General features: G+C 27.8%; 1 protein-coding gene across 1 annotated transcript; it reads left to right on the top strand.

Moving 5' to 3' along the window:
* Positions 1-1,940: 1,940 nt before the first annotated feature.
* LOC135928948 (mediator of RNA polymerase II transcription subunit 27-like) lies at positions 1,941-20,816 on the top strand. Its single transcript, XM_065465410.1, has 7 exons — positions 1,941-2,128; positions 2,173-2,311; positions 2,353-2,477; positions 8,245-8,689; positions 10,168-10,209; positions 10,260-10,337; positions 20,551-20,816. Exons 1-7 carry the CDS (start codon positions 1,956-1,958, stop codon positions 20,683-20,685), a joined length of 1,137 nt encoding a protein of 378 aa, XP_065321482.1. The 5' UTR covers positions 1,941-1,955; the 3' UTR covers positions 20,686-20,816.
* The last annotated feature ends 997 nt before the right edge of the window (positions 20,817-21,813 follow it).

The following is a 21,813-nucleotide window of genomic DNA, read 5'->3' as shown; positions in this document are numbered from 1 at the left end:
AAATTGTAAAATATTATGGTAAAAAAAATTAATAAGAGGGCTTAAAATTTAAAAAGAAAAAATTTATAGTTTTTTATTTGTTAATAGACAGGCCAATCGTATAAATATTTGAATTTAAAAAAGAATATAATTCAAGTCAAAAATTATCTCCCAAATCATTGCTTACCTAAAAAATTAATACCTTACCCCCTCAAAAAAAATATATACCCAAAAAACCCTATAATGCCAATATATTTTGGAGACATTTGTCTCCTACCAACCTCGGTCAGGAAGACACTGCCAATGACTCCTTTACTTTTATAGAAGCTTCGTCATTAGAAAATTCTAAGTATTATGATGATAAAATGAATTCAAATCCAAGGAAGTTAAATTAATGATAATCAATTTTAATATAAAAGATATGGAATTAGATGATTTATGTAATTCATTTCTTTTTAAATGCATTTAGAGCAAATAATAATATATCAAAGCCTCATGAAACAGGCACTTTTTTTCAAAAAACATTGCGCCATATTTTTAAAAAATGTAATATTATATTCTCTTTACTCACGTTGATTCAGAGGGCATATTTAGCTTAATTAAAAATTTCTGGGGTAAAATTCGTATTTGGTTATCTTTATCAGCCTTAGAAGCGGAATTAATGATCGAACATAATATTAATTATGCTTATAAAGATTTTAAGGAATATGTAACAAAAAATGAAAATTAATTTATGACATAATGTACTGTTTATGTACAAAATTAATACTATCACACTTTATTTTACTATTGTATATTAGATAAATTTATTTAAATAAAGAAATAATTATAGAGGAAAAAATATATATTTGTTATAAAACAATATATTTTTAAATTTGGAATGAATCTGGTAACTCTGGTAAGATTCCATGTTCATGTTATAAATGATTTGATTGATGAATATCTATATAATAAAAGTAATTACATTAAGAGACGTGAATCAGGCTAAAAGACGGGCAGAAAAGGTCCGAAAGTCCGCAAAGGTAGGTTATGGGGCAGCAGTGTCACTAGAGAGGACGCAGGTGCTCGAGCCTCCTAATTAAAGAGTCCCCTCAAAATATTTTTTTACCAAATGTAATTTTGATAATGTTAGCTAAAAAAGAAGGTAATTTTGTATAATGTTAACTTAAAAAAAAGGTAATATTTGATAGTTATCTAAAAAAAAAGTTAATTTTCAAAATAACTTTAAAATATTTTCATGAGCCTCTTGAGATTGTAAAGGCTAGTAGCGCCCCTGTTATGGGTGCTCTTAAAACAAATTAGAATTTTTTAGATACCCTTTGTAAAAAGTTAGCCACACTTCCCGCTATTAGCATAGTACCGCATTATGATACGTGATAATATGCATTATATATATAACAGAGCAACGCTTGTTCTTCTTAGAAAGTCTATCAAATCGCGATAAAAAGACGGGGAATGATTAAGAGAAGAACCACGTTATATGGGTAGGCCACTATTACTTGTGCGAGCAAGTGGCAATGTCACTTACTTAACGGCCATAGGAAATTAAGAGAGGTAAAAGCCCAAGCCTGATTAAATAAAAATTTGATTATGGGAGGATTATGTTGGCAATGTTAATTTTATTTTGTTTATCATCATGAACCTAGAAATAAATACAAGATTAAGTAAAATAAAAAATGCCAATACAAAACAATCACTTATCAATATAACTAGTTCTTTATATCTAACTTTGAAGATAATTAATAACCCATTCCATATTCATATAAGTTTTTGAAATTTTAAAAATTTGAATTGGGATATATCTAACCATTATCGATTTTTTCATGGAATTATTTTAACCATTGTAGAGTTTCTACTTTGCATAGAAATGGATAAATCTGGTTTATAATTATTTTTGATAATATTCAAATTTTTAATCACCTGTTAATGTTAGAAATCACATTATTTTCTAACAAAATAAATTTTATATCCTTCTCATGCACGAAGAATCTACATCTGATTTGTTAAATAACAGCTTAAAATCATTATATGATTTGAAATTTTGCGTAAAAACTCTTTTAGAAACATTTAGTTTGCGAAAAGAAACACCTATAGCTAGTAATATCAATAAAATTCAGAATCAATTAAAGCATATATTAGCTTTATATGGGTATTATATATTAACTTATAACATAATAAATAAAGGAAATATAGGACATTGGGAAAAAATATTAGTGTGCTCAATCCAGCAAATATGAGTTTAGGAAATTTGAGCTATTTAAGTCAAGATCCTTTTTCAGAAAAAAATAATTTATATAAGTCAACATTACAGGCATATCGTTGGGCAAATATAGTAAAAAACAAAATAATATAAAAATATTCTATATTTATTAGCTTTCTGAAAATTCTGCAATAGCTGCCTCATTAACTGCTCAGAATTCTCTCAAAAGGTCAACTACAAATAATATCTTTAACATTAAGAAGAATAGACAAATATCATTGTACAATGTTTCTCCACAGTAATCTATTAAAATTATTTTACCATGATAATTTACTAGTTTAATTTATAAATATATCAATTTTTTTTAATAAAAGAGGTAAGTTGTTTAATTATAGAATAGAATATCAGTTTTTATATTTGGTTATTAATTTATTAATTATAAAGAATTAATGATTGAATCTATATCCAAATCAAATTTAATTTACATTATAAAAATAATTAATTTTCTTAATTTTATATAATCATATAAAAAATGTTAGAAAATATAGGTTAAGTTTATCTCATCCATGCTAAAATTTCTAAATTTTGGAGTAAACTGGACAAGATTAATTTTCTGACCTCCTCCCCTCAGGATGGTAAATGTGGAAAGGACCCAATTAGAGCTCTACATTGGGCCTTTTTTCTAGATTTGATCGGATCTAAGAAAATATTTTAAAAACATTTGTCTAACCTGTAAATTATTCAATCTGATTGTAATCCATGGGTCCAACCCATTTTTTTTAATTGGACTTCTGAAAAAATATGATATTTAATTTGTTAATTTTGTGGTTGTTCTCCAAAATAAACTCTTAATAGCAATATCTCATATAAAAAATAACAAAAACAATATATTTTTTAAAAAAATGACTAAAAAAAAATTTTCCTAAAATATTGGCTAAAAAATGAAGTAAAATAAATAAAATTTATAAGAAAGGTGTGGGGTGATCTAAAACAGGAGTACTTAGGTAGCTAGATTTGACAGATCTCCAAAGAGATCTACTGTCATGCCCAGAGTTACTATTTTTTCTTAGGCTATCAAATTGGGGCAACTTGTTCCCAAAGTATTAGTAACTATGGGCCTGAAATTACATCTTGAAGGCCAGAGTAAGTATGTTTTAATGTTTCTGTATAGACCAGGGCAAAGTGTGAATTGTTTGATTTTTAACTGAAGAATCAATACAGCTCTAGTTCCTAGACTAGGAGAGGTAATACTATCTGGTCTTTTTTTTAATTTCCCAGAGGGGACCAAATGGTTGATTGTATATTAATTTTTTGAAAATTTTTGGTAGGGTTTTATTGATTGCCTTGGTTGACTGCCACAGAAATTTTTACAATGTAGTGGATGGTGCCCTTTATTGCTTATTATTTTACCTTCTGGAGCGCCGCTACACTTTCAAAAACACCTGGAGCACCCCTCCTTTTAAAAATCAGGAGTGGGAGAGTGGGAGCTAGCTCCTTTTAAGGCTGGAATTGAGGAACGCTCCACCGCTCTTTTAAATTTAATGTATAAATTAAATTATTTTTTAAATATTAACCCTTTATAGCTCGACTTTGTAAAATAAAAATTAAAAAAAAATTTATAAAAAAATCTTCATTTATATACAAGGATGTAAAATTTTTATTTCAACTTTTATTTCATAGTATACAGGTAAAAAAAAAATCATGATACAATTTGACATCATTGAGCTCAGTGCATATATAAAAAAATATTTATTTATTTATTATGAAATGTTTTAAAACAATTTTTATCCTGGTTAAAGCTTAAATACATTTCATTTTTATCCTGGTTAAAGCATAAATAAATTTCACATTTTTCACTCTTAGTCCTTGAATATGCGCTAACATATAGTTTACATCGAGTGTTGGTAGCTTCTGGCCAATGCCCTGTATTGTCGTATCTAACGTCTGATAGTATCTGAGGTTAGATCCTTTTTGTATTTCAGGAGTTTCATTTGATGGTTTCCCGATTTTTCTTTTACTAATTTTACCTGCTATTAAGAAAGCAGTAACTATTTGAGATTTAAATGTTATAAGTTTTTAAAATTTCTAAAGACCTCTAATGGTGCAGACTTCAAGAATATAATTTTTATGTCAATTTATTGATATTTAAATTTAAAAAAATATAATCATGATATAACTCAAAATAGTTTCCTATATATATTGACAATTTAATTTAATGTCGTTTATAATAAATTGATCTTTTTAAAGTTAAAATATAAAATTGAACATTCGTTTTTTTAAGTAAATTGATTTATAAAATATAATTATCCTTCCTAACCTCAATATATTTTTTTTATTATTAACACCGTCACAAACATATCCTCCAATACTATATTTATTTATTTTTTTAAAATGTTTTTTTTATATGTATATAAATATATATACAAATATTAATTATATTGTATTATATAAATAATTAGCTAAATAAAGTTATATATAGTATATTTAAAAAAAATATATAAAATTTAATATTAGTTTATAAGCAAATTGATTTTTTAAAATATAAAAGTTGTTTTTAACAAAAAGAAAGAAACTTCTTATTACATTTGAAATATTTTAAGTTACGCCATAAATAGCTTAAGGATGTAAAAAAAACAATTTTTTAAAGTTAAGATAAAATACATGAGTGTCACTGTTTAACAGTTTTATAAAAGATTTTTCATTTTTTTAAATTAAATATCTTCTATACGAAAAACATGCATTCATGAAATATTATTCGAAGATAAAACCTTCTAACCTTGATATCCACTCTGTAGCATTCCACTAGTATAACGTGTAAATCTACACATCCCATTCCTTAATTATATTTTTTAAAATACAAGACCCAGGGATCTGAAAACATGAACAAATTTGTTGTCAAACCATTTGACAATTATTAGAAATGTTGTATCAAATGATTAATATTTTTTAATAACCAATTATTACTGAAGTTAGATAATACTATATCATGAATATTATCAAGTTCTATGTAGAGTGCATTTGTGGTCGAATCTATATCCATACCAGAGTTGTTAATCGCTACTTTTAAAAGTAGCGCGCTATCGCTATAAAAATTAGCATGCTACCACTATTTATCAAAAAAAAGTAGCTTGCTATTAGCTATTATTTTTTAAAAGTAACTTTAGCTACTTTTTAAGCTACATTTTATAAAAAAAATTTAGAAACAAATTTGTTTAATTTTTCTTATAATGTTATTGTATAGTAAATATATAAAAACCAACATTTATAAATATTAAAATAGTTAGTTTTGATTATAAAAAAATTTATGTAATAAAAATAAATATTTATGGTAATTTTTTGCATTTTATAAGTTTTTACCTAGTGTTATATGTCCAACTATCTGCCGTGGTATATATATATATATATATATGATATCTGATAACTACTATTAAAGCATCTTTCATCACTTTAAAGTTATCTGCTATTTTATTCATTAGTGTCTGGCGACATAAAATTGTTATATCAGGGGATAGAGTTTTAATCATCATGGTAAATGATGGAGTATCAACCAAGGACATTGGTTGAATATCAATTATAAAATCAACAATAACTTTATCAACCAATTTCTGAGAAATATTGGCATTTGGATTATTAATTAATTTGGTTTGAATTGAATTAGTCTTTTTGGATGTAGAGTCGCCTATACCAAAATTATTTAAATGTTTCTCCTTAAAGCTATTGGTATGAACAGTCTTATAAAATAAATACTATTAGAATGTAAAAATGACAATTTACCTTTTGGTGTTTCTTGAAGTTATAACTGGATTGATTTGAGTAAATATTTTTTTTACATTTTAAACAAATAAATTTGAAGCCAGTTTTGGTTTTTATATTTATTTTAAAAATTTTTTCAAATCATAGGGAATGGGTAATTTGTATTATAGCTATTAAGAATATTTTCTCCCCTGATATTTCTATTTCATTAATATCATTGTCTGAATCACTTTCAACGATTTGGATATCCATAGGTGATGACATTTTAAATTATTAACACCTGATTTAGGTTTATAATACAAATGAAAATATAAATTACAAATTGGAAATATATTTTAATTTCAAAATTAAATAATAAATCATAAAAATTATTATTAATTATGATATTTTATTTGAATTTTCATGTTTATACTCACCTTCATTTTATTTTTTAATTCAAAAAAAGTAGCGCGCTAAAAAATTAATTACAAAAAAAGTAGCCGTTATTAGCTATAGCTACCAAAAAAGTCAGCGCGCTACTAATAGCTCGCTACTTTAACAACCCTGATCCATACTATAAATAGGATGATTAAAATTATCCTCACTATCATCGATACCTGTTTTTGAAATATCACCTTCAATTATAATTATTTTATTTGACATATATAAAAATAAAATATATAAATAATGAATTAATTTGGGATCATGACTAAGATATCAATGTTCTACCATATGGATTTAATATTATCAAACACATCAACTGTCAAATTAGAAAATAATGTATTAATCTTAATAGAGTCAGATGATGTGCTGGTCGTGAAATAATCAAGTACACAACTAATTATAGACTTCAGTTAAAGGTCCGCTTAACTTGGGAAATTTATACGGTGCATCAGTGGGTTTAATATCCATTAATAACTTTATAAATTGTTTATTTAAATAATTAATAATATTTCCAAAATGCGTTATAATTTATGTTTTAATAAAGATACGTGAGATTTCAATGAATTCCGAGTCGCCAAAAATACAAAATTTCCCATTAAGAGCTTCGTGGTATTTCAACATTTCTTTTAAACTATAGAACTGAAAGAAAACATCTCCTGTATTAGACCCACGAAAGTAATCTACATCAGGGTTTTCAGTCAACTCAAAAAGTACATCATACACGGACATGGTCCAGGGGATTTTAATTATTTGAAACATAACATGGTGTTGGAGAGTTTGTTGAAATATGTTGAAGTATAAATATAATAAAAATTTGCATGTTACACCATCTTAGTGGGATTATGACTAAGGAGTTTTTTTTAGTATATCCCACCAAGAGGTACCCGAGGCACCATGTAAATAATTTATTAATAAGGTGAAACTATTTTAACTATATATTTTATTATCTTTTTCTCTCGTATATTTATAATATATAACTTTTTACAAAACTAAAAATTAGAATATTAAATAATAAGTTAATAAGAAAAGGTTAAATTATAAAATCAAAAATATAAGAATGTTATTATATTACAAAACAAAAATAAGTTTAACAAAAAAACAAAAATATAAAGTAAATATTTAAATATGCAACATTTAAATAAATTTATTTAAAAAAAAATATATATAATAAACTAAAAAAGGTTCAATACATGTAAATGGTTAAAAGATTTATTTTAACATTTGATCATAATTAATTGAAGAAGTTTAAAGTTGGTGATAAAAATAATACAGGTTGTAAGTGATTTAAAAAGTATACTTTTTTAAAAAAAAAAATCATCACCAACAGGAAATCTACTGGAGTCATTGGGCTGAAATAAAAAGTTTCCAATTTTGAGTATAGGAATTCAGATTCTAGAGCTGTTTATCTTTCATCATTATCAATAATAGCAAAAGACCCGAGCGCAATTTTCTAACTAAATTTTATCAAAATTGTAAATTTTTTTTCCCTCTCAGCTTTAACTGTATGTTATTTTAGAATGACTTCCCAAAGCTCATTTATCAGAATATGTACACTGCGACTCACACTCGTTTATCTAATTTGCATACTTTGGCTAATTATTTTTGGGTATAATGAGGTTAAAAGAAATGAGATAAATTAAGGGCGAGGAGTATATAATATATATATTCCATAAATAACTGGTTCCATGCAGACCCCAGAAAATTCTATCATATTCCATGTCCTATGTTAGAAAAACCCCGGACCAATACGGGAAGGGATTAGAATTAATCTCTGGTTGATTCAATATGAAAATTTATACAATTTTTTAATAATTTTATTATTGTATATAACGCGAGTGGCTGAGCATATATATCAGATAAACCGAACAATATACCATTCATTTATTCAGGATAATCGAGACTATGGTCATAGGCCTTAACCGCCTCTTTCTCGACATGTCCGTCTCAATCCGCGCTCCCTCTACCGCCATCTCGTATTCAGCCGCTCCACCACCTCCTCCCGTGGATGACGCCACCCAAGTTCCCCCTCAAATTCCTACCGCAAAAGGGCCCGGTCCCGGACGCCCTCCTTATCCCCCACTATCGCAACCGCACATGACTCCAGCTCTCCAATCCAGTGTTGTCGTTCTGGACGTAGTAGTGGGCCAGGTCCTTCGAGCGCGCGTCTGCCTTCGTAGTCTTATAGTGGAAGCCGTCGTAGTTCGGGCTTACGACGAGCGGTACGCAGTGTCCTCCCGTTTTGAAAGTGATGATATCGTCAGCGGGGGCGAAAGCTACGGAGGCAACGTCTGGTACTGGTCCGAGGTGCCTTCCGCCGCCACCAACGCACTAAGCGTAAGTTTAAAATCAATACTTAGTTTGCGGAACTCTTTTAATTCGAGAAATTCGGCTAACGCTTTTCCTAAGCTTTTTGATAATAAACAATGAAAAGGCGACAAATCGCCTAATGATTACCGCCTCTCTTGTCTTTACCACTTAAGATTTCAAACTAATTTCCAGTTAAAACTGTTTTACTAGTTTTTGAGGAGATCCTTTTACGGAGTTATTACCATCGATTTTAACTAGAGATGCCCCACACCACATATTTGATATACAGTATAAGTTTTTTTTTCATATAAAGCATATTTTTATTTATAAAATTAAAATACATTTCATAGTATAAAGAAATTAAAATTAAAACCCCATCATTTCCCATCACTATTCTCATTTGTATATATTTTTTTTGATCGATTCATTAGCTTAATATAGGCCGGAATTTTTTTTAAATAATAATTTATAAAAATTTTATTATCAATTTCGAGTAAACTAGTGAGATACATCCCCGTCAGACCATTTGATAAACAAAATCACGCTAAACGCCTATCATGTTTTTGCTAAACAACAATTAAATATTAAAACATTAAATGGCGAGATCACTTGGCCCCCTTTCGATATTCTATATAAGACCTCGTAGCACAGAACCACCTATTTGGGTTCTTAAAAATAAAATTAGGTCTTTGCTGAATTCCAACTCAAATTTATACCGTAGACGTGATATATGCACGCACCGACTAGACACACGCTACTCGAAAACGATAATATTTTTTTTGTATGTAGATAAATAAACGACATGATTAAATATTTTTATGAAAAACACATAAAATCAAACACCCTTTGACGGGATAGGTACCATTTGCAGGGCCCGGCCCTGATTTTATAAAAATTTTCGGCCCGGTATGGGTATTTAAAAAAAAATTTTTTAGACTTGACCCTGGCATATTTAAAAAAAAAATAAACAGCCCCGCCCGTGTCTGGTTAAAATTAAAAGACCGATAATCGATACATCACTGAATTTAACCTAATCTTATCAAATCAGTTAAAGTTAAAAAAAATAATCTTAAAAAATGGCATTAGTTAATTTAAACACTATAAAATTATAACTCCCTAAGGGTTATAAAAAATGGATGGGGAAATCAAAACACGAAATATCTTAAATTAGACCATTTGCCTACTAATATTTTCTTAGATTTTAATCGAACTTTTCTTGTTTTATGATTCGTATAGAATGACCGCTAAATACGTTGGGAATATATTTTTTTTATTTTCTCACTTGGAACAACTACAACACCTGATATGATTGATTCGATGTAAATCGATGATAAACTGGCTAGAAAAAAATTAGACAGAATTTATTTTAGCAGTATATGCCATCCATTAGGCAAAATCTTTTAATTGATCCCTCCTCCCACCCTTCCTCTCTAATAGATTATATTGAACAGGAAATAGTAATGAATGCTGAGAAATAATCAGTAAATTTTTTAAAATATTTATAGGCAGAAATCTGGATCGAATCGCGGTACCACGTCTTTAGAAAGGTTTTAATTATTAGTATATGTCAATTTAATGCCTTTTCTTTTGCTCGCAGATAACGGAATACGCTCAAGCCGCTATGCTACATTTTTACTCTCCCCTGATACCAGAATTGGCTATCAAATCGTTCATGGTAAGCTTTTTTTTTCTGAGATCCAGAAAATAAGATATAAGTTTGCTTGATTTGAACAAGTTTTAAATGATACTAACCTTTTTCTTATAATCATCCAGCCGTGTAAAATTTAAATTTATTTGGTAATTATTTTATATAATGAAAATGCGATTTTTCGATAAAGAAGCCCAGCGTATTATATAATAAATTAACACCTTTCATGACTCGTTACGAGTAGTAAAGAATGGCCTCCTCAACCCCAGAGAACGTAATTACCTATGACGTGACATCCATCAATACTTCATCCATAAATACAATCATATTACGTATACAAAGCAAACTATAAAAAAAAATTTTTTTAACGCGATTAATTTCCTAAAATTTTGACCTATATTTTTTAAAAGAAGTTTTTTTTGTATCATCACCTAAAAAATCTAAATTGTTTTGAATTATCCAGCGTCTACATGGGGGGGGGGGGGGTAGGAACAGTTTGCATCCAAATATCCTAAAAGGGGGTAGGCATCAGTTGATTTAGAATGTTATCTACTGCATTTTTGAATTATATGTGAATAAAGTTTGCTTTAAATATTTATAATATAATAATAGACCTATTATAATAGAGATAGATTACTAAACATCAACCAATGTTACAATCATAATATAATTGTTCATTCATTAAAATAGCAGATCAGCTGGACTCGCCATTTTGGCAACAAGTGTTTCTGCCTTTCCTAAACGAGACCAAGGAATCTATAAAAAAAAGGTTCAAGTAGTGGACTTAGCCTATTTAATATAATATTTGCAAATATTTTATATACCACCGAATTTAGTGCTATTCCTCTCCAATCTTCAAGAAATTTAGGATCTTTCGTTTTAGGGAGATTAATTAAAGTGGCAGTAATCCAATCATTCGGACACACCCGTTCAAACCAAACTTTGGATATGATAGGGAGAAGAATCTCTGCACATAAACTAGAGTCAGTCTTCAGGTATTCACTATACAGTAAATCTTGACCACAAGCTTTATGATTCTTCAGTTTTTTAATTATTCCAACTAGTTCAGTTCTAGTTGGGTGGAAAATCCTGGCATCCTTTGAGGGAGATTGTAATGTAAATGAACTTTGTTGGTTTTGTGGAAACTGACTGTTCGAGATATCGTTAAAGGTTAATCTTTGTTGAATATTATTTAAACTAAGTTGTGGGGGCCAAAATTCGAAGTAGAGGGGTGTTGATCTTCCAATGTATCGATAAAAGTTTGGGCAATGGATGAACTTTGTTGAGCATTAGTTAAGGTTCGTGGGAGCCAAACATTCGAAGTAGAAGGAAGTTGATCCAGTAAGTGATGTGAGACAAGACTTTGTTGAGCATTAGTTAAGGTTCGTGGAGGCTAAACATTCGAAGTAGAAGGAAGTTGATCCGTTAAGTGATGTGAGGTAAGATTATGTTTAGATTGAATAATGTTATCATAATTATCGGAATAAGAATTATCATAACTAGAGAAAGAAAGAGTTGATGGAGGCCAAACTTTCGAAGTGGTAGGAGATTGATCAAGTAAATTAAAGGTGGAAGGACTATGATCATCAATAGAATTTACAGAACTTACATGGTCACTAAACAAATTAGAATAATGATTGTACCAAATGTCCATTTGGGTTTTTGGGTTAGTTATCAGGGTATTCTGATGCCAGAATTTAAATATACGTTGTTTCCGCCAGATGTAAAATATTTTAGTAGTCTGAAAACCTTGTAAGAGTCATTTTTGTTAAACAAGTTATTTATTTCTACCTACGGCGTTCCAAGTATCTACGTTTGTCTCTCCTAAGTTTATGACTAATATCATCTAATATGTATTTAGCCCTATTTCTTCTATAGTGGCCTTTCCCATTTAAATTAACTAAGAGACTTTTCGATTCAGTCGAAATCCAATCCGGATAAACATCTATTTCTGGTAAGGACATGGCCGCCGCCTCAGTAAAAATACCACGAATATTTTCCCATAACAAATCTCTGGCATCAGAATACCCTGATAACTAACCCAAATGGACATTTGGTACAATCATTATTCTAATTTGTTTAGTGACCATGTAAGTTCTGTAAATTCTATTGATGATCATAGTCCTTCCACCTTTAATTTACTTGATCAATCTCCTACCACTTCAAAAGTTTGGCCTCCATCAACTCTTTCTTTCTCTAGTTATGATAATTCTTATTCCGATAATTATGATAACATTATTCAATCTAAACATAATCTTACCTCACATCACTTAACGGATCAACTTCCTTCTACTTCGAATGTTTGGCCTCCACGAACCTTAACTAATGCTCAACAAAGTTCATCCATTGCCCAAACTTTTATCGATACATTGGAAGATCAACATCCCTCTACTTCTAAATTTTGGCCCCCACAACTTAGTTTAAATAATATTCAACAGAGATTAACCTTTAACGATATCTCGAACAGTCAGTTTCCACAAAACCAACAAAGTTCATTTACATTACAATCTCCCTCAAAGAATGCCAGGATTTTCCACCCAACTAGAGCTGAACTAGTTGGAATAATTAAAAAACTGAAGAATCATAAAGCTTGTGGTCAAGATTTACTGTATAGTGAATACCTGAAGACTGACTCTAGTTTATGTGCAGAGATTCTTCTGCCTATCATATCCAGAGTTTGGTTTGAACGGGTGTGTCCGAATGATTGGATTACTGCCACTTTAATTAACCTCTCTAAAACGAAAGATCCTAAATTTCTTGAAGATTGGAGAGGAATATAGCACTAAATTCGGTGGTATATAAAATATTTGCAAATGTTATATTAAATAGGCTAAGTCCGCTACTTGAACCTTTTATTAATAATTTATGAATGATAATTGCCTTTTCTTCTTTTATGGAATCTATAAATAATAATAAAAAATTTTTCATATGTAGATTTTAATCATATTACACCATTTTTAAAACATCTATTTTATTAATATATTATTACATCATTAAATTATAGATATTTTTATTAAATCATCTTTTTAAAATGGATATTTAGATGCCAAGCAATAAGATAAATTACAAAGTAAAATGCTACAGGCTGCACCTCCAATAAGATTAGAAAAGACAAAATTAATTTATATTACAAAACAAGACATCCTAATAGTGATGTAAAGTTTGAGGTAATAGCAATTAAAAAAGATAAGGTTTATAACAAACTTGGTCCAAATGCAAATAATCTCAAAATAACTAACGGAATCAATACTCAATTTAAAAAAAATAAATCAATTGCAACATATTTTCAAAAGGTTAAACTATTTTTTGATTTTTATACATGCTTTTTATATCATATCTAAGTGATCAATATATAATTTTAAACACTTTTAAGGAAATTGACTCTCCATTAGATACTCTTAAGATAAATCTACCACAACCATTACATAATATTATCACACTAAATGAAGATGAAGAAGTTTTTTTTTAAGTATTTATACTAAAATGTCTAAATTTATTGCTATTTAATATTTAAAAAAAATGGATATTATAATTGCTACATAATAATTTTTTTTAATGTTAAAGATATATATAACACAAGGAATATAAATATATGTGCAGAAAAAGACTAATTAAAAATGACTAACTAATAAGGGACTAGTAATCCAAATTTACTCAAATATTGAAAAAAGGGAATTATAATGCCAAATGTCTAAATTTAGTGCTGTTTAATATTTAAAAAAAAAGGATTATCCAATTAAAAGATTAGATAGTCTTTTAGAAGTTAACGCGAAATCTGTAATAATATCTTCTGTTTTAAATGTATCATATATATCAATTTCACTTGATGTTAATAAAAAAATTTCTAAAAAAGAATCAGAGATTTTATTTCGAATATGTGTTTTAACAATTTTGACTTTACTTATAGCTCTTTCAGCAGAGAATGAGGTGGTGGGGATGGTAAGATATTTATATAACTTTTTAAGATAAGGAAAAGAACTTGATTTAATTAATAATCTATATGGTAGAATAAATGAATATTTCAGCCATCTATTTGTTTCGGTCATTTTACTATCATTTATAATGTTTTCACCTGTAAACATATATTATAATTGTTAATAAAATTAATAACTTTCATCATATAAGGTATCATTTTTTCTAATATTGATTTAATCTTTACTAAAAATAATAGATAAGGAATCTAAGTATAATGGTCTAAAATTGGAAAATTCATCTATAATTTTCTGTGCATCAAAATTATATAAACACACAATTTCAGATATCTTAGAAATTTCTATATTCTCATTATCTGCTAATCCTGCAGGATTAAAAATAGAAATCTGATTTAAAAAGTTTAATGATTCGTAATTAAATCTTTCATTTAATTGTTCAATCATCATATTAATCACTGGGTAAAAATTTTCATTTTTTACTAAAAAAATATATATTATTTTTAAATATACTTTTCATAAACTTTTCTTTTTGTTGATCAATATAATTATCAAACTTTTTTTGATCCAATTTAAATATTGACTTAATATTATAAATATCGGTTGTAACATTATTCTTATCCATATAATATACTATCACCATTTGCTTAATTAGAAAATGTAATTAAAATACATGAATAATAATTTACCCCTTAATCTTTGGAATTTATTTTTTGTATGTTGGAACAATTTAATCACCATTGCTAAATCATTTCCAATTGCCTGCATTTCTATGCAAGTTTCATGTGTACATTTTAAGATTATTCTCAAAATAAATAATCCTAAAATAAATCATATTGTTTTATTCTAGATAGCAATCCCTCAGAAATTGAAAATGTGATTGCGTCATCGGAATTGCTTTACTCTGTCAAAGAGGCTATTATTTATTCATAAACATCTAAAAAAAATTCTAATTAGTGTTGTTAAATGGCCCGATTTGAGCCGATTTTTAAAAACGGCTAACCCAATATTTTATCCAGAAAAATATTACCCAAGTCTGAAGATTTTGCTCATAGATAGCACAAAGGTTTAGACATCTATTAGCGAAATCTGGAGCCTTAGGCAATATATTTTTAGCTAAAATATTGAGTTAGCCGTTTTTAAAAATCGGCTCAAACTGAGCCGTTTAACAACACTAATTCTAATGCTTTTAAAGATGATGCCCAATTTCTGAAAATAAATAAAATTCTTAAAAAATTATATATATTTACTTCGTTGTGTTTTTTATTCTTTTGAGAGATTTCTTGGTTTTTTGCATTTGAAATTTGGTAAAAACACCCTGGCGTTTAACTCCATTCATAAAATTATATAATTCATCTAAAATTCCCATAGTTTTTTTAATTTCATTCCCATATCCACATATACGAATAACAATTAAATTAAGCCTATGAGCATGGCACCAGACATAAATGGCTTTAGGAGCTTCTTTAAATATTAAAGCCTGTACTCCCTTATTAACACCTATCATATTACTAGCACATCTTTGCCCAATCAGGTATTCTAGTGGAAGATGTAATGCCTTTAATTTAGTTAGAACATTATTTTTAATATTTTCTCCTGTTGTGTCAGAAGTTGTAAAAATATTAATGATTCTTTCTACTGGGTGTGGGTGTGGATATTCTTGTATATTATACCTTATAATTAAAGCAACACATTCTTTTTTTGAAATATCATATGTACCATCTAATATTAAGCTAAAGGCACAATTTGACATAATTTGTTTAATTATTTCATTCAATATTCTTATTGTCTCAGCCAATTTTTTAACATGGCCATAGGATATGAAGTTTATTTGTGGCCTTAATATTTTATTACCACTTTTTCCTCGTGAACTACTATTTTTCTCTAGATATGCTCTTAATACTGGAACATTCTTTGAGATCAAAATTATAAGTCTTGAAAAATTACCATTTTGAGAATTGCTTCCCCAAAAAGCAATATTGTCCCGTATTAAATACACAATAGCATCAATTATATTATGGATAATATAACGATTTTGGGTTATAATTTCCTCTTGGTTGAATAAAATGTGGTCATCCATACGCCCCCGAGAAATCCATGCTATATTTGCATATTCACAATCTGCATGAACAGGGGATGTTTCATGTCTCTCCATATCCCGGACTAAATTATTCCAGCTATCTGCACCTTTATGAGTCCATTGCATGCTTGCTTGATGACTTCCAAACATAATACAGAAGATACAGAATACTTTATCAAAATAGAGCTATAGATTTTCTTTGAGAAAATGATTTGTCATAATTTATTTTTTTATAATAGGCATCTTTCATGCTCCTACATATAAAAGCAATATATGAATGTATTCATAATTCTTGAATAATTTATAATATATAAGTTATATTGCAACAATAATTTATTAAACAAACCTGTTATGAGTTTTTGGATAAATAAATTCATTGGAACTTGGTTGTAGTGGGCCAAATTGAATTATAAAATCAATCATATTTTTTGTCATTCTAAATCTAAAAAAATAAAAGGGATCATTAGGATTCTTTTCCCTATATAAAGAAATAATATTTTCTTCATTATTTTCCAGAGTTGTTAAAGTATTTAGATCCTGTATCTAGATATAAAAATGTGGTACCTGTATCTAGATAGATTTTTGATTAAAATACCGGTATCTAGATATTATTTTAGACGATGTATCTGTATCTAGATCCATTTAAAAAGTATCTTTTAACAACTGTTATTTTCATACGATAAAGGAGTTATTTTAGCTTTGCTTGGTAACTATAATTTAAAATGTATAGATAGCTTAAGGTTAATTTTTTAAATAATTATAATACCCATGTTTCATCATCTAAGAATGGAATAATATCTGGATAGGGGGCATCTAAATGAGATTGCTATTAATTTTAAATATAAAAAATGGTCATTTTTAATATTTTGAAATAATTACTACTTTGTCCTTAAAAATGAATGCAGTCTCCATATTATAAGTTTTCTTGGAATAATTTAGTCCGGGATATGGAGAGACATGAAACATCCCCTGTTCATGCAGATTGTGAATATGCACATATGGCATGGATTTCTTGGTGGTGTATTGATGACCACATTTTATTCAAGCGAGAGGAAATTATAACCCAAAATCCTTATATTATCAATAATATAATTGATGCTATTGTGTATTTTATACGGGGCAATATTGCTTTTTGGGGAAGCAATTCTCATGATGGTAATTTTTCAAGACTTATAACTTTGATCTCAAAAAATGTTCCAGTATTAAGAGCATATCTAGAGAAAAATAGAGATCACGAGGAAAAAGTGGTAATAAAATATTAAGGCCACAAATAAACTTCATATCCTATGGCCATGTTAAAAAATTGGCTGAGATAATAAAAATAAAAATATTGAATGAAAATTAAACAAATTATATCAAATTGTGCCTTTAACTTAATATTAGATGGTACATATGATATTTCAAAAAAAGAATGTGTTGCCTTAATTATAAGGTATATACAAGAATATCCACACCCACACCCATTAGAAAGAATCATTAATATTTTTACAACTTCTGACACAACAGGAGAAATTATTAAAAATAATGTTCTAACTAATTAAAGGCATTACATCTTCCACTAGAATACCTGATTGGGCAAAGTATGGATGGTGTTAGTAATATGAGAGGAGTTAATAAGGGAATACAGGCTTTAATATTTAAAGAAGCTCCTAAAGCTATTTATGTCTGGTGCCATGCTCATAGGCTTAATTTAATTGTTATTTGTATATGTGGATATGGGAATGAAATTTAAAAAAACTAAAAGAATTTTAGATGAATTATATAATTTTATGAATGGAGTTAAGCGCCAGGGTGTTTTTACCAAATTTAAAATGCAAAAAACCAAGAAATATCTCAAAACAAGGTAAATATGTAAAAATAATTTAAGCATTTTATTTATTTTCAGAAATTGGGCATCATCTTTCAGAGCATTAGAATTTTTTTTAGATGTTTATGAATATATAATAGCCTCTATGACAGAGTTAAGCAATTCCGATTACGCAATCACATTTTCAATTTTTGAGGGATTGATTATTTATTTTGAGAATAATTTTAAAATGTACACATGAAACTTGCATTGAAATGCAGGCAATTGGAAATGATTTAGCAATGGTCATTAAATAGATCCAACATACAAAAAATAAATGATTAAGGGGTAAATTATTATTCATGTATTTTAATTACATTTTCTAATTAAGCAAGTGGTGATAATATATTAACATCATTACATAACGATGTTAAATCATTTATGGGTAAGAATAATGTTACAACCGATATTTATAATATTAAGTCAATATTTAGGATCAAAATGAGTTTGATAATTATATTGAACAACAAAAAGAAAAGTTTGTGACAAGTATATTTTAAAATATATATTTTTTTAGATATAAAAATGGAAATTTTTACAATATGATGATTGAACAATTAAATGAAAGATTTAATTATTTAATTCTGCAAGATTAGCAGATAATGAGAATATAGAAATTTCTAAGATATCTGAAATTGTGTTTATATAATTTTGATGCACAGAAAATTATAGATGAATTTTCTTAGACCATTATACTTAGATTCCTTATCTATTATTTTTAGTAAAGATTAAATCAATATTAGAAAAAATGATACCTTATATGATGAAAGTTATTAATTTTATTAACAATTATAATATATGTTTACAGGTGAAAACATTATAAATGATAGTAAAATGACCGAAACAAATAGATGGCTGAAATATTCATTTATTCTACCATATAGATTATTAATTAAATCAAGTTCTTTTCCTTATCTTAAAAAGTTATATAAATATCTTACCATCCCCACCACCTCATTCTCTGCTGAAAGAGCTATGAGTAAAGTCAAAATTGTTAAAACACATATTCGAAATAAAATCTCTGATTCTTTTTTAGAAATTTTTTTATTAACATCAAGTGAAATTGATATATATGATACATTTAAAACAGAATATATTATTACAGATTTCGCGTTAACTTCTAAAAGACTATCTAATCTTTTAATTGGATAATCCTTTTTTTTTAATATTAAACAGCAATAAATTTAGACATTTGGCATTATAATTCCCTTTTTTCAATATTTGAGTAAATTTGGATTACTAGTCCCTTATTAGTTAGTCATTTTTAATTAGTCTTTTTCTGCACATATATTTATATTCCTTGTGTTATATATATCTTTAACATTAAAAAAAATTATTATGTAGCAATTATAATATCCATTTTTTTTAAATATTAAATAGCAATAAATTCAGACATCTTGCATTATAATTCCCTTTTTTATTTGAATAAATTTGGATTACTAGTTCCTTATTAGTTAGTCATTTATAATTAGTCTTTTTCTGCACACATATTTATATTCCTTATGTTATATATATTTTTAACATTAAAAAAATTATAAATAAAATGAAATTATTATGTGGAAATTAAAATATATAATTTTTTAAATTTCGATAATTTTTATACCTATAAATATTCTCCCTGTAATCTATATATTATTATTTCATTAAATATTCAGACATATATTTATAAAATTATAATTAATTCTATCGTAATAATGCTGCCTAAGGTGGCCAATTTTTTTAGGGGGGTAAGCTGAGGTTTTTGAGGGGGGTTTCCATACAGTGAAAATTCTGTCATGTAGACGCTGGAATTATCTTACCTATATCAGTTTTATTCTTTAACTTTTTAAGATAGAAGACACTAGGGTTAAATGGCCCTGATTTGCCTTCCCTATCTTCCCTAGAGGAATTAAAAAATTTTTAAATTAGAAAATAAAAATGATATTAATGGAATTTTATTTTTGGATCAATAAGTGCTAATAATCTAGTCAATCTCACCTTTTCATTATAAGCCATAATTATGGTGGAACATATGAATACAATAATATTGTTCGACAAATCAACGTGCAGTCTACAATAGGTTTACAATAGACTCCTACATACGCACCTTTTTAAATATATATATTTTAATGAATGATTCGTCAATCTAGTTGGTATATAATATATCATTAGTTCGGATACAATTTTATCATTAGAAATATAAACATATCCCAGTAAGCTCCATTTTGACGAGGATACGTCATGGTATTTCCGTTTTATGCCAAGTTAATATCTTGACTGGGATTGATTCAGAATTTGAATTCCTTTTGGCCTAGTTTCAAAATAGAATGCAGTTATCCCGGTTTCCTATATCATATAATTAAATATATAAATAAAAAAATTTCTTCAACTTTTATATCTATCCAGACATGGCTTCATAGTTACTCCTCCCTGTTTAGCGCTACTTGTCATAAATGTCAAAAGCATTTGAGAGATTTCTTACCTCCCACCTGGAGGGACTTCAGAACGTTAGAACCATACCACGAGTTTTGTAGGTTTTGATTATATTTCTTCTATATAGTTTTTTTTGTTATACACGATTAAATTATTTGTAAATAAACCATTCCGGAATATTGTTAGTTTATCGAATACATTTACTGAAATTATTATATGTACACATTTTTCATGATTAATGCAAAAAAATTTAAGAATGAAAAATACAAAAAATTTTGTGTCACCATCTTTATCTAAGAAAAGTTTAGATCATGTATAGCATAAACAATTATCGAAATTGTTGATTTCATGGTTATTCAATGTAAAACAATATGTTAGGGTTCGATTTAAACCCGAATTCCTGTACTTCAGAATTTAAATGTCACTGACTAAATTAGCTCGATTAATTACTTGAATCTTAACGAGTTAATGTGGTTTTTTTTAAATATATTAATTAAATTAAATATTTAAAAGAATTGAACTTCTTCGAACCCCTGTTTGCAGCTTTATGGGTCTAAGTTTTTTTCTTAATATTTTCTTTTAAATGTTCGGGTACAACAATAAGGCGGTTCAAACCTGGCACGAAGTTTATTATGATTCCGTTAGTGTTGTTAAAAAGCCCGATTCGGTGGATTTTGCTAGTTATGTTATACGGCTTGTTTGAGCCGATTTTTAAAAACGGCTAACTCAATATTTTATCCAGAATAATATTACGCAAGCCTGAAAATTTTGTTTGTAGAAGGGACAACGGTTTGGACATCTATTACCGAAATCTTGAGGCTTAGGTAGTATTTTTCTAGTTAAAATATTGAGTTAGCCGTTTTAAAAATCGGCTCAAAACAAAACGTTTAACAGCACTAATCCCTGAAGATTTTGCTCTTAGCTGGCAGAAATGTCACGACATCCATTTGCCAAATCTCGATTAAATAATAATTAGTTTATCTAAAATCTCAATCCGCCGTTTTGAAAAATCGGGCTTTTTACCGACACTAGATTACAATTTATGAATAATTGTAAAATGATATAACCACACCTTTTTAAAAACTCGTTCTAGAGCGACCTTTTTCGAAAAACGTAAGGTGTCAGGAGTAAATACTATATTTAATTTTTATTTAAAGAATTTGTGAGTGCTAAGAGATGTAAGAGATCAATTATTTTTCGGAAAAAAAAGAGCTGTTTCACATTTGTTATATTAAT

The sequence above is a fragment of the Gordionus sp. m RMFG-2023 genome, chromosome 1 (genome assembly GCF_954871325.1).
Source record: "Gordionus sp. m RMFG-2023 chromosome 1, tfGorSpeb1-WG-v2, whole genome shotgun sequence".
Classification (NCBI taxonomy): Eukaryota; Metazoa; Nematomorpha; class Gordioida; order Chordodea; family Parachordodidae; genus Gordionus; species Gordionus sp. m RMFG-2023.
This window is presented reverse-complemented; position numbering and strand designations above follow the sequence as displayed.